Genomic DNA, 13,149 nt, shown 5'->3' on the forward strand with positions numbered 1-13,149 from the left:
AAACTTTCCTGAAATGTAAAGAAATCACTTTTTTTTTTCTTTTTTTTTTACCAGAGCTATGAGTTCTGCTGTTTTGCCTTCTCTTGCTGCTGCTAGAAGTAATTCTTCAAGCTTTCTTTGTTGAGTCCTTTCTACAGCTGCAAAAAGAAAAAAAAGAAAACACATATATATATTTCTCTACTTCTAGTCAGGATCTTATCAGCAAATTCATTACAAAGATGCATAAAGAATAAAGTCACAATGTTTTGGACTGTAGTTCAAATGCAGTTAGATGTTATTGTTCTCATTGCCTTACATTTCAGATTCAGATTTTAACTTCTTTCAGGTTCAAGTGAATTTGTTTTCAATTCAGAGGTCTTTAAATATATAACTCACTACAATACCCATCACACATAATTATGAATTATTTTCTTATGCTGAAACACTATTACACATCTGCCTTGGAAAGGTAGATAAGTAGAGAGAAGGGTTCATACCATCCAGAACCTTAGAACGTAAAAAGTAGTAAGAAATAGCATTGGTAGGAAAATGTACAAACCATATAAATATATTTAGATTTATATATACTTACATGCTTCCACATAGGAATACGAATGTATTTCTTTAACAAATACTATGGCACTTTCTATGTGCCAAGTGCTATTCAAAGCACGTTACAAGTGTTAAATCCTCATAACTACTCTATGAAGTGTTACTATTACCCAATTTTATAGATAAAGAAACTGAGGCCCAAGAGGTTAAAGAACTTAACCAAAGTCATACAGCCAAGAAGTAGAAGAGCTAGGACTTGAACTTGGCAGGCTGGTTCCAGAGTCCGTGCTCTTATGACTACGCTACGCAGCTTCCCAAATCACAGTTGCAGGGAATGCGAGCAGCTGGCAATCTGATCTAAGAGACTGGAATATGTAATAAGGCTCAGTTCCACTAGATTTGAATTGCTCTGGCTCACAGAAAAGAGGCAATTTCACAGAAAGGCTTAGTAATCCCACTTAAAATGTGTACAATATCTTGTGCAAATGCCGAAAGGAGGAGCTATCAAAGGTTTCTCAGGCCTTCCTGAGAAATAATGAACACTCATTAATAGTTTGTAATTATGTGCTGTTACACAAGACACTACTCATGCCATCACATTTCAACTACAGGGAACATATCTCTAGAGTACAGAAAGAGCTGGAACTAGTTCAACTTTGCCTTAAGAAACTACTAACATTGCTACATGCCATCATCTTCTGGTCTCATGTTTTTATTTCCACACCCAGACCACCCCCTCTACCTGGGAGGAAAGAGGCCAAGTCTCCACACGCCTTCTTCTGCGGGGATTCGGGCTCGGTCTTTCCTCACCGGTTCTATGGCCACTGGCCCGGGAGCTCTCTGAGAATAGCCGCGTCCCTATCCCTCTTGCCCACACCTCTGCTACTGCATGTGCTGCCCGGCGTGTCCCTCATCCCCTCACAGTCACTCTTGAGGTCAGGCACCTCCTCCGACTCTTCTGTGGATCTGAGGCATTGATGCCAGTGTTGGGTACAATACACACCGGCTAATAAATATTTATCGAATAATCAAATAATGCTTAAAAATGCTAGTTCTAGACTTTAGGGAAGAGAGGTAAAGGGCATCCTGATGTTTCCTTCTAGATTGTCTAGGCTCATAAATGAAGAAAAATAGAGTTTTGGAGTTGAAAACTGTGTGTTTTTGTCCTGGGTTTCTGGACATTTCCTGCCCTGAGTTCATTCAGGACACTGCAAGAAGGAGGTTGATCTATCCAATGAAAAACAAATATTCCAATTTGGGGAGGTGAGGCTTCTGGAGTATTGGTAAGTCTGTTCCTTGATGTGAGTGCTGCATACATGGAGGTGTTCCATTTGGGAAAACAGAGCTATACATTCAAGAGGTATACTTTTATCCATACATTCTACAACTCAATGTTTTTTAAAGCAAAGACTCCAGCCCTGGTTGGGTGGCTCAGTTGGTTGGAGTGTCATCCTGTACATCAAAAAGGTTGTGGGTTTGATTCCCAGTCAAGGCACATACCAGGTTGTGGGTTCGATCCTGGGTCAGGGCACATATGGGAAACAACCAATCTATGTTTCTCTCTCACATCAATGTGTCTCTCTCTCTCTCCCCCACCCCCATCCTCTCTCTAAACATATCCTCAGGTGAAGATTAAAATGAAAAGCAAATATTCCATCCAAAAAATCATGTCCTATTAATTTTAAATTTAATATGACTATAAACTAAACTCTTTATCGTTCATTTCAACCAGAATCCATAGTAGGAACTGCAGAAATCATGGTCAAGTCCAACCTGACGAGACACTCAGACACATGCACAGGGCAGGTGAAACAGCAGTGCACCTGCAATGCAGGTGAGAGTCGGGCAAATGCTCTTCATTGACAACAGCAAATCTCTATTGCAGTAAATGATTCAGGCAAGAATTATCAATAAATGCTAAAACCAGCAATTAAATGCTTATTGATAAACAGGACATGTACATGGTTCTCCATTTTTCTCCCCCCGATTATTTATTACAACAGGGGAAAGGTAGCTTTACAGTGGACCACCAGAGGATCAAAGTTAACAGTACCAGGAGTGGAACAAAATGACATTGTATGCCTCCTATGTGACGCACTCATAAAGGAAACAAGCTCACCTACAGGACATTCCTGCCAAAAATGCATATCCTGATCTAATTACATGAAAAGAATAAAATCCAAATTGAGGAGCATTCTACAAACAACTGTACACGTGCCTTCCTTTCCTTTTCCTAAAGGTCAAGACCATAAAAGACAAAGTCTAAAGAATCAACCCAGACAAAAGGAGACTAGGGTGATGTGAAAGTTAAATGTGACGTGGGATTCTGGACTGGATCCTGAGCTGAGGAAAAAAAACTCTGCAAGGGATGTTATTTGGATAACTGGCAAAATCTGAATAGAAACTGTGTGTTATATAATGGTATTATATTGTTAAATTCCCTGAAATTGATCAGAATAATTATATGAGAAAATATCATTTTCTTAGGAGATAACTACTGACATATTTAGGGCCAAAATATCACTATATCTGCAAATTACTCCCATTTCAGCAAAATAAATGAAAAACAAATAAATGACATTAAATAATACATAAAAGGATAAGCCAGATGTGGTAAAATGTTAATAACTGGTAAATCTAAGTGAAGGACATACCAGTGCTCATTGTACTATTCTTAAAACTTTCCCACAGGTTGGAAATTTCTCAAAATAAAATTTAAAAAGCCAAGTTATATGTAGAAGATATTCCTCTCTAGTGCCTGACAAGTAGTTATCTACCCTCTCTCAAATACCTCCAATCATGGAAAACTCAGGAAGCCCTCCTTTCAAGGCAACCCAAGCCATTATTACAATACACTGGACCCCCCACCCCCACCACCCCCAAAAAAAAACTCCCTGGCAGTCCATCAACTGGCCCTGGTCTACCACAGGGAAGATTATCCCTCCTCCGAATAGCTCTTCAGATACGTGAGCATGCTTGTGTTGTGTCTACCAAAGTCTGTCTTCCTGGGACGAAACATTTCCTGCCTCTATGGGCATCACTCTATGACATAGTTTCTGGTCTACCTATGGTCTGAGTGGGTGGTAGATGTATTCCTACAGTCTGACCCATTGCACATGCTCTCCATAAATGCTACTGTATCTGGCTAAGGTGATCTTATCAGCAGAATCACCTGATTTTCTACTTCTATTTTCCAGGCTAGAACCATATTTCATGATAAATCAAAGTGCCTATAAAGTCAACTAAGCCCTGGGGAAGCCTTAGAACATGGGTTACAACTGGCCATATTAACTGTCAACTTGTTAGGCTAAACTAACATTCTAGTCTGTTCGGAGAACCTCATTTCTGGGTTCCGATCTTGTTATCATTAAAATGATAGAACAGGATCAAAGGCATTACCTTATCCTCCCAATTAGATTACAATTCATTGAAGGGCAGGGATCATATTTAATATGTTTGCTCTCCCCAAAATAACACAATACAGTCTAACAGAAGATGTGTCAATTTGTCTGTAAATGCAGAGCGTGTTAAGACAGTGATCTAAAGATGTCTGACAAGAGGACATTTTGTAACTAGACAAGTGAGATTTTAGTTCTCAAGGCCAATTGGAAAGTAATAAAAAGCAAGATCTTGGTTTTTACATAGCTAAAAATACTAATAATTAAGAAATCAAACCCCTTTAAACATAAATTTATCTTGCCCCTCTCTGAATTCCAAAGGAAAGAAACACAAGATATGTGTGAAATTGCAACTCTAATTCAGTATCTTTATTCAAAAAGTAGTAATGACACAATCTTCTCTTCTCCACCACAGAAATACACCAAAAAGTAATTATAGCAAAGCCCTGGCCATCCTAATGCCCAACGGCTTCCCAATGTCCTAAACTATTTCAGAGAAATCCCTCTGAGTCACTGCAGACTCACATGTCTTAAGTGCAATTTAATCTCTGAAGTTCACAAGGATGAAGCTGATCAAGAATTTACTAGCAGCTGGCTAATGGAGCCAGCCACAGCCATGCCCCCCTCAAATCAAATGCTTGCCAGCAGCTGCGCCCCCACAGTGTCTCTGTCCTGCACTCCACTCCGCCATTGTCACGCTTCTGCAGCCTATCAGCCGCATTCCATCATGTCCCAAATTTTCCACTTTTGAAAAACAGATTTTTAAAACTTGCCGTGATGTTCTATCAAGGTAAGGGTTTGAAAGCTTTGAGGAAACTCTCAAATAGATAACTCTGTGTCTCCCAAATTACACCAACTTTAGAGCACAGGTTTGGTTCATCTCGTTTGGCATGTTAGACGCAATTTCTACCCATATTCTGATCCCTGACTGTAATTAAAGTAAATGCTATTTCTGTTAGGATCCATAAGATTTACCTTCTAGCATGTTTCTAATTTCTTTGTCATGAGTGACTTCTTTTGCTGTCTGTCCACTCCCATTAACAATAGTAGTATCAGCATCATATTCTAAAAGAAGCATTACCAACTCCTAAAAAAGAAAAATTATTTTTAGCTATTATTAAACCAAGATTTTATTGTATTACAGCCCTTTTACAAATTACTAGTTACTACTGAGTTTGTACAATAGAAAAAAGTACTATGTAGGAATTCTCATAACATATCAGTTTTGTCTACAGTAAGGGAATACTAAGTAACTACAATAAATTGAATACAATTCAACTAATTGTAATAATGATTGCCTAAACAACTGCCAATTAACAAAGACAACTTCTAACATCTATAATTGATTTTTAAGTAAATTATATCTGTTTTTAACCAAACTGATTCAAGTGATCAAACTAATGTATATTAACAAAGATATTATTCAAATTATAGCAGATAGTACATTCATTTAACATTATTCTTCCAAAGCCTACTGAAAAAATAATTTTCCCAACAGACCTAGATTTTTTAAATTAATTTTGATGTTTATAAGAAATAGAACATTATTTTCCAAAATGATATAGACTGAGAGGATATACCACTATTGAAGTAACAGTTTACAATAAAGCATACAATCTCTTAAAGTCAATATTAAACAATGAAGGAGAAAAGCGACATAACTCATATTTACTCTAAGTGGCTAACTGTCCTTCTAGGAATTTCAAATATATTACTCATACCACATACAAGTCCAGTATCACTGGGCCAGTTCAGTTATACAACTTAACAAGGCAGCGGAAATAGAGAAGAATGCAGGGTTCTGCAGGAGAATATTAGACAGCTGATGCTTAGTTTTCCTGGGATGCGCAGCACCCTGGGAGGGGAGGTGGTGACAGGTGCTCTTTAGTCTACACTAAGGCAGGATGAACACAGTGCTAGTCTAACTCCTCGGATGATGGTACAATGATACCTAAGAAGTGATATGCTATGTCATTCATTACATGTTACATTTTCCCATGAGTTTCATTTTTCCTTTGGACAGTAAAATTTCCTGCATTCTTTTCAAAAACTGTAGTAAAAATGTTTAAATACAATCTATGAAACACAGACTGAATAAACAAAATACTCATTGTCCTAGTCATTATATGATTACTATAAACATTTTTTTTTTATACTTACCTGAGGACTTTTTTTTTTTTTTTGCATTTATCTTCAGATAGAGCGGGAGGGAGAGAGGGGGGAGAGAGAGAGAGAGAGAGAGAGAGACACACATCGATGTGAGAGAGACACATCTGGTCGCCACCCACATGACCCCAACCAGGGCCAGGGAAAAACTGCAACCAAGGTACGTGCCTTTAGTGGGAACTGAACCCAGGTCTCTCTGGTCTGCGAGCCGACGCTCTAACCGCTGAATCAAACTGGCCAGGGCTGATTACTATAAACATTTTAGTGTACTTCTTTCTAATCATTTTTCCTATGCATAAGTTTCAGATTTTTTAAAAACAATTTTATTTATATGGTACAGTTGCTTATGTTATACTCCTTTCACCTAATGTATCATGTTTTCCAGGATATTATATAGGGTCCATAAGGAGATTTTGCATGACTGAATATTTTATAAAATGTACTACCACATTTTACAAATAGAGAAATGGTTAAAAAGTCTAATATTTTGTTGTTGCTGTTGTTAATCCTCACCCAAGGATATTTTTCCACTGATTTTTTGAGAGCAAGTAGAGGGGAGAGGAAAGGGAAGAGAGAAAGAAACATCAATGTGAGAGAGACACATCAACTGGTTGCCTCCTGCACGTGGCCCAACTGGGGCCAGGGATTGAACCTGCAACCCCAGATACATTCCTTTGACTGAGAATTGAACCTGTAACCCTTTGGTTCATGGGCCGACACTCTAACCACTGAGCACACCAATCAGGAAAAGAAATCTAATATTTTAATAAAGTGTATTTTTATAAAATATCTTAGCCATTTCTTATCATTTTAAAGGTAACAATTTGGGTCCTAGCTGGTTTGACTCAGCAATTACAGCATCAGCCTGTGGACCAAAGGGTCATGGGTTCGATTCCCAGTCAAGGGCACGAAACTGGGTTGCAGGTTCAATTGGTCGGGGTCATGCAGGAGGCCACCAGTCAATGCGTCTCTATCATATCCATGTTTCTCTCTCAGTCTCCTCCAATCCCCACCCCTTCCACTCTGCCTAAATATCAATGGAAAAATATCCTTGGGTGAAGATTAACAAAAATAAATAAAAATGAAGATAACCAATTTGGAAGAAGTGTTTTCATACTTTATGTAAAGAGTTCATACTAATAAAGTAGAACAACTTACAGAATAGAAAATACTTACAAATCATATATCTGATTAAGAAAATTGTATCCAGAATATATAAAGAACTTTTCCAACTCAACAAAAAAAGACAAATATCCCAATTTAAAAATAGGTAAAGAGCCCAGCTGGTGTAGCTCAGTGGGTTGAGCGTCATCCTATGGACTGAGAAGTCCCAGTTCGATTCCCGGTCAGGGCACAAGCCTGGGTTGCAGGCTTGATCCCCAGTAGGGGGAGTGCAGGAGACAGCTGATTGATGTTTCTCTCTCACATCAATGTTTTTATCTCTCTTTCCCTTCCTCTGTCTAAAAAACAAAAATCAATGAAAACATTTTTTTTTTTTTTTTTTTTAAAAAGGGCAAAACCCTGGCCAGTTTGACTCACCAGTTAAAGCGTAAGCCCACAGACCAGCAAGTTGTGGGTTCGATTCTGGTCAAGGGCACGTACCTCAGTTGTGGTTCATCTGCAGCCCTGGTAGGGGTAGTGCGGGAGGCAATCAGCCAATGTCTCCCTCTCACGTTGATGTTTCTCTCCCTCTCTCTTCCTCCCTCCCACTTTACCTAAAGATAAATAGAAAAATAGCCTCGGTGAAGATTAAAAAGAATAATAATAATTTTAAAAGGCAAAGACAAAAATGAACAATCAGAAAAAGTAGGAAAAATAATTCCATTTTTAGTAGCATCAAAGAGAATAGAATGCTTAAGAGTAAACTTAACCATGGAGGCAAAAGAATTGTACCCTAAAATTATAAACATAGTTAAAAAAATTTAAAGACATATATAAAGGGGAAGACATCTAGTGTTCATAGATGGGAAGACTTAATATTAAAATAAATACTCAACACAATCTACAGGTTCAATGTAATCCCTATCAAATCCCAACAATGTCTTTTTTACCCCAGAAAGAATCTCTTCCTAAAATTCATATGTAATCTCCAGGAATAACCAAAACAGAGTTGAAAAAAGGAACAAAGCTGGAGATCTCATACCTCCTAATTTCAAAACTCACCTCAAAGCTACAGTAATCAAAACAGTGTGGTAACGGCACAAAAAAGACAAGCAGACCAATGAAATAAAACAGAGCGGCGAGGAATAAACTCTCACATATATGATCACATGATTTTTGACAAGGCTGCCAAAATCATTCAAAAAAGGACAGTGTTTTCAACAGATAGTGCCAGGAAAACTGGATAAATACATCTAAATCTGTACCTTACACCACATGTAAAAAAACAAAAATAAAAACAATAAAACACTTAAAAATGGATCATTAAAGACCCAATATGAGACCTAAACAATAAAACAATAAAAATCATAGAAGAAAGCTTCATGACACAGGATTTAGTAATGATTACTTAGGACACCAAAAGCAGAGGCAAAAAGAAAAAATAGATAAACTGGACTATATCAAAATTTAAAACTTTGTACATCAAAAGGCATTATGAAGAGATGAAAAAGCAATTCAGAAGATGGAAAAAATATATGCAAATCAGGTATCTAATAAGGAGTTAATATCCAAAATAAGCCTGGCTAGTGTGGCTCAGTGGTTAAGCATCGCCCCATGGGCTGAGAGTTTGCTGGTTCGATTCCTGGTCAGAGCACATGCCTGGGTTCCATCCCCAATGGGAGGCATGCAGGAGGCAACCAATCAGTGTTTCTCACATCAATGTTTTCTATCTCTCTTTCACTTCCTCTCTCAATAATCAATAAAAAAAAATTTTAATATCCAAAATATAAAAAAACTCACACAATTAAATAGCAGTAAATAAAAAATCCAACTTTTAATAAATGGGCAAAGCACCTAATAGATATTTATTTTTTCCAAAAAAGATATTCAAATGGCCAACAAGTACATGAAAAAAATGCTCAACATCACTAATCATTAGGGAAATGCAAATCAAAACCACAATGAGATATCACCTCAAGCCTATTAGAATGGCTATCACCAAAAACAAAAAAACAAACAAAAACAAATCCTGGTAAGAATGTGGAGAAGAGAACCCTTGTGCACTGTTGGTGGGGTTGTAAATTTGGATAGCCTCTATGGAAAACAGTACGGAGCTTCCTTAAAACACTAAAACGTTAACTACTACATGATCCAGCAATCCCATTTCTGGGTATATATCCAAAGGAAACAAAAACACTAAAAGATATCTGCACCCCCATATTTATTGCAGCATTATTCACAACAGCCAAGGCATGGAAACAACCTTGGTGTCTATCAATAAATAAATGAATAAAGAAAATATGATAGACACATACACGCACGCACACACGCAAGTACACACACACTGGCACGCTGACTACTACTCAGCCATAAAAAAATAAGAAAATCCTACCATTTGCAACAACATGGATAGACCTTGATGGCATTATACTAAGTGAAGTAAATCAGACAGAAAGAAATACTCTATGATCTCACTCATATGTACAATCTAAAACAACAAACAAAAAATACCCCAGAAAACCCACACTCATGGAATAAGAGACCAGATTTGTAGTTACCGGAGGCTGAGAATTAGAGGAAGCTGGTCTAAAGGTACAAACTTCAGTTACAAATAAGTACTAGGGATGTAATGTACAACATGATGACTATAGATAACACTGCTGTATGATAAGTTTAAAAATTGCTAAGAGTAAATCTTGAAAGTTCTCATCACAAGGAAACACCTTTTTTGGGAGGGTATCTATGTGAGATGGATCTACATGATGGATTACTGGGTATTTATGTCACAATATGTAAGTTATTAACCTGTACATCTTAAACTGATATAACACTGTATATCGATTATATCTCAATAAAACCAAAAGAAAAGAAAAAAAAAAAAAGATGGGGCATGCCAAACAAGCAGATAAAATTCAGTTAGCCCTGGTTGGTTTGGCTCAGCAGTTACAGCAAAGCCCCGAGGACCAAAGAGTCGCAGGTTTGATTCCAGTCAAGGGTATGTGCCTGGTTGTGGTTTGTCCCAGGCCCTGGTTGGGGTTGTGCAGGAGGCGACCGATTCATGTGTCTCTCTCGCATCGATGTCTCTTTCTCTTTACCTGAAGATAAATGGAAGAAAAAGTATCCTCAGGTGAAGATTCAAAATAAAAAAGTCGGCTAAAATTTTAAATAAATAGTACGGGCTGAGAGTTGGCTAGCACGACAATATAGAACCTCTGAGAGCCACAGACACCTGACCCACTCGCAGGCTCTTCTCCAGGGACCTCCCCTGGCGCACACAGTGGGGTGGGGTTCGGCAGGCGAGCAGAGCAGAGAAAGCCTCGTGCAGCAGTGGTGCAGGTCTGGGGCACAGGACCGGCCTTCAAGCCTTTCTGCCCTAAGGAACCATACCACTGTGGGAGAGCAGCAAACTCCTTCATCCACAGGCACAGTGAAGATTCTCTCAGCTACGAAGAGGCACTGGACACATTCCTGCTATGATGGGAAGAGAAAGCTCACTGGCAGAGAACCATCTCATGAACCCCTGGACCCCCGCCCCTTGTGCAGGGACACAAGGCCCATCTAGGATGAAGGCTGGACCAGGACGACAGAAAACTCCCCCTGTCCTCTATCCCCACCCCAAGACCAGCAAGAGGACAAGCAGCAGCAGTCTGTTGGTGGGGAAGAAGCCAAAGCGTGGAGAGAAACTCCGAGGCACACGGCACATAAGGAAGGCCCAAGCTGGGGTGGAAGGGAGACATAAAACCAACCCTCCAGCAAACCAGCCTGCGCCTTGTGCAGAAGCAACACTGAACTCAGAAAGGAGGGAGCTGAACCAGTGTTCTGCTGAAGGAAAACTAAAAAAGCAACAAAACCCAAGATCAGCTCCACTCCAGACTAGACTGATTCAACCTCCCAAACTAAGAAGTACGTCCATTTCCAGGCCCCAACACTATTTACCTCTGTCTCTAAGGTCTTGCAATGTTTAACATAAAAGATTACCAGACACATGAAAAGCAGAAAAAATAATCCACTGTCAAGAGACAAAGTGATCTACAGAAGGACCCATTAATGACCCAGATGTTGAAATAATCAGAGCATTTAAAATAGCTATGATTATGTTTAAAAGGTCTAATGGGAAACGGTGGACAACATACATAATGAGATGGAGAAGTGGAAACTGTGAGGAAGAGCCGAGGGAAAATGCTAGAAACAAAACCCAGTCACGGAGACAAAGAATGCCTTCAGCGGTCTCATCCAGACACCAGAGCAGTGCTGAGGAACAAACCAGTGCGCTTGGAGACAGGTCACTGTAAGTCAGCCAAACACTGAAAGAAGAAAGGGAGGGGGGTGAGAAGGGGATAAGAAATGGAAGGAAACAGAACTGAGCGCCACTGGATGATATAATCAGTTACTGAAGAGTTTATATGAGGCAGCAGTTTCTCAGTCTGGTAAAAAAGGGAACAGAGAGGATGAAAGCAGTCTCTGCCACCATGTGCCCACGTCATCTGCCCACGCCATCTGCCCACGGAGTGCCGTGTTCTGCCAGCCACCTCTGTAACTCTCTGCAGGTCGTGCTCCCCATCTTACCTCTGTGAGCTCGCTGCTCGTCACTCCAATTGCACCCACCTGGCTTGTAATGTTTACGTGCCATGTCCAGGCCGCTGTTTCCGGGTCCTCTGACATGTCTCGCACTGCTACCTGTGAACCAGTTCTGCAATGGCTTTCCTACTGGCACACTCGATCTCAGAGGACAACCAGTAGTAAGTCCCTTGGTGATGCTGGTGCCCTTTTCACCAGCGGTTTCTTCCTGCTTTGGCAAATAATGTACCCCTTGGTAAATAACGTATCCTCTGTGGCACAACATTATCTAGTATGATCTCACATACTCTCTCCAGTCTAGCACACCTGCTTCTTACAACCTCCTACTATCTGCAATGGCATCTCTGGCATTCTGACATCTACAATGGGGGCCATCGCTTTTTCCACATGCTGCTAGAAACCATCTAAGTACAAGTCATTCCATCCCATCAAAAGAAATTAATGATGGATGGTCAGATGCTGAAGACAAGTCACCCCAATAAAAGTCCTGAGACCTTGTCCAGTTTCTGGACCTACGTCAATTTTGGACTCAGATCTATTTACTGAAGGAGGCCAGATCCTGGACAGAAAGATCCTGCAACAGCAAAGCTTATGTACAGTCATGAATCTCCCAGACCATTCATTCCCAAAGAGACCAGTGACCACTTACTCAAGTATCCATATACTGGAGAAAGGGGAACACCCAAACATTTCACCTTAGGTATAAGGTCTGAGTTGATATTGATGCCAAAAGACCCAACGTGTTTTTGAGCCTCTCTGTTAGAAAGGAGGCAGGCATGAGGAAAAAATAATAAATGAAACCTTGGCCCAGGTCTGGCTCACGGCACATGCACTGCGTCCACAGACACGTCCAGTGGTCATTCCCCCGGTCCCTGAATACATAGCTAGAACACACACACATAGGCTCTGGCAAACTCCCGCACTGATTCCTTGGTCTGGAACATAAGAGCCAAATGGAAGGTGCTAAATGTGCCCTCCCCCATCCCCTGGTCATGATAAATCAAAATGTCCCATGGGGAGGAAAAGTACAAATGCTACCCTTCAAAACCTAAGAATACAGGGGTGACAGTCCTTGTCATATTTCCCTTTGGTTAACCAGTCTGACTGCAAAAACCAAATGGAATGTGGGAGATAAAAGTGGATTTCCAAACTCAACCTAAAAGTCCCAATCATAGCCACTCTACTAAACATGGCATCTTTGATGGAGCAGGTTAATACTACCTAAGGACACACATACACAGCAACCCACCTGGCAGGCATATTTCTCTTCTATCCCCATGAGGAAAAAAAGGTCAGTGACAGTTTGCATGAACAACCGTCCACATTTACACTGCTGCCTCAAAGCCACCTGGCAGCCTGCAGCACACCACGTTGG

At 39.9% G+C, this 13,149-nt stretch overlaps 1 protein-coding gene across 2 annotated transcripts in view; it reads right to left on the bottom strand.

Moving 5' to 3' along the window:
* The window catches only part of OSBPL1A (oxysterol binding protein like 1A), a 250,172-nt gene that overhangs the window by 165,549 nt on the left and 71,474 nt on the right, over nt 1–13,149 (bottom strand). For both annotated transcript variants that reach the window (XM_036244357.1, XM_036244356.1), the window contains exons 5-6: nt 4,905–5,016; nt 52–137 (exon numbers count right to left, since the gene is read on the bottom strand). In XM_036244357.1, coding sequence (XP_036100250.1) covers nt 52–137; nt 4,905–5,016 — 198 coding nt within the window. The remainder of the gene's footprint in view (nt 1–51; nt 138–4,904; nt 5,017–13,149) is intronic.

Source organism: Molossus molossus, unplaced genomic scaffold, assembly GCF_014108415.1.
Source record: "Molossus molossus isolate mMolMol1 unplaced genomic scaffold, mMolMol1.p scaffold_m16_p_6, whole genome shotgun sequence".
NCBI classification, from domain to species: Eukaryota; Metazoa; Chordata; class Mammalia; order Chiroptera; family Molossidae; genus Molossus; species Molossus molossus.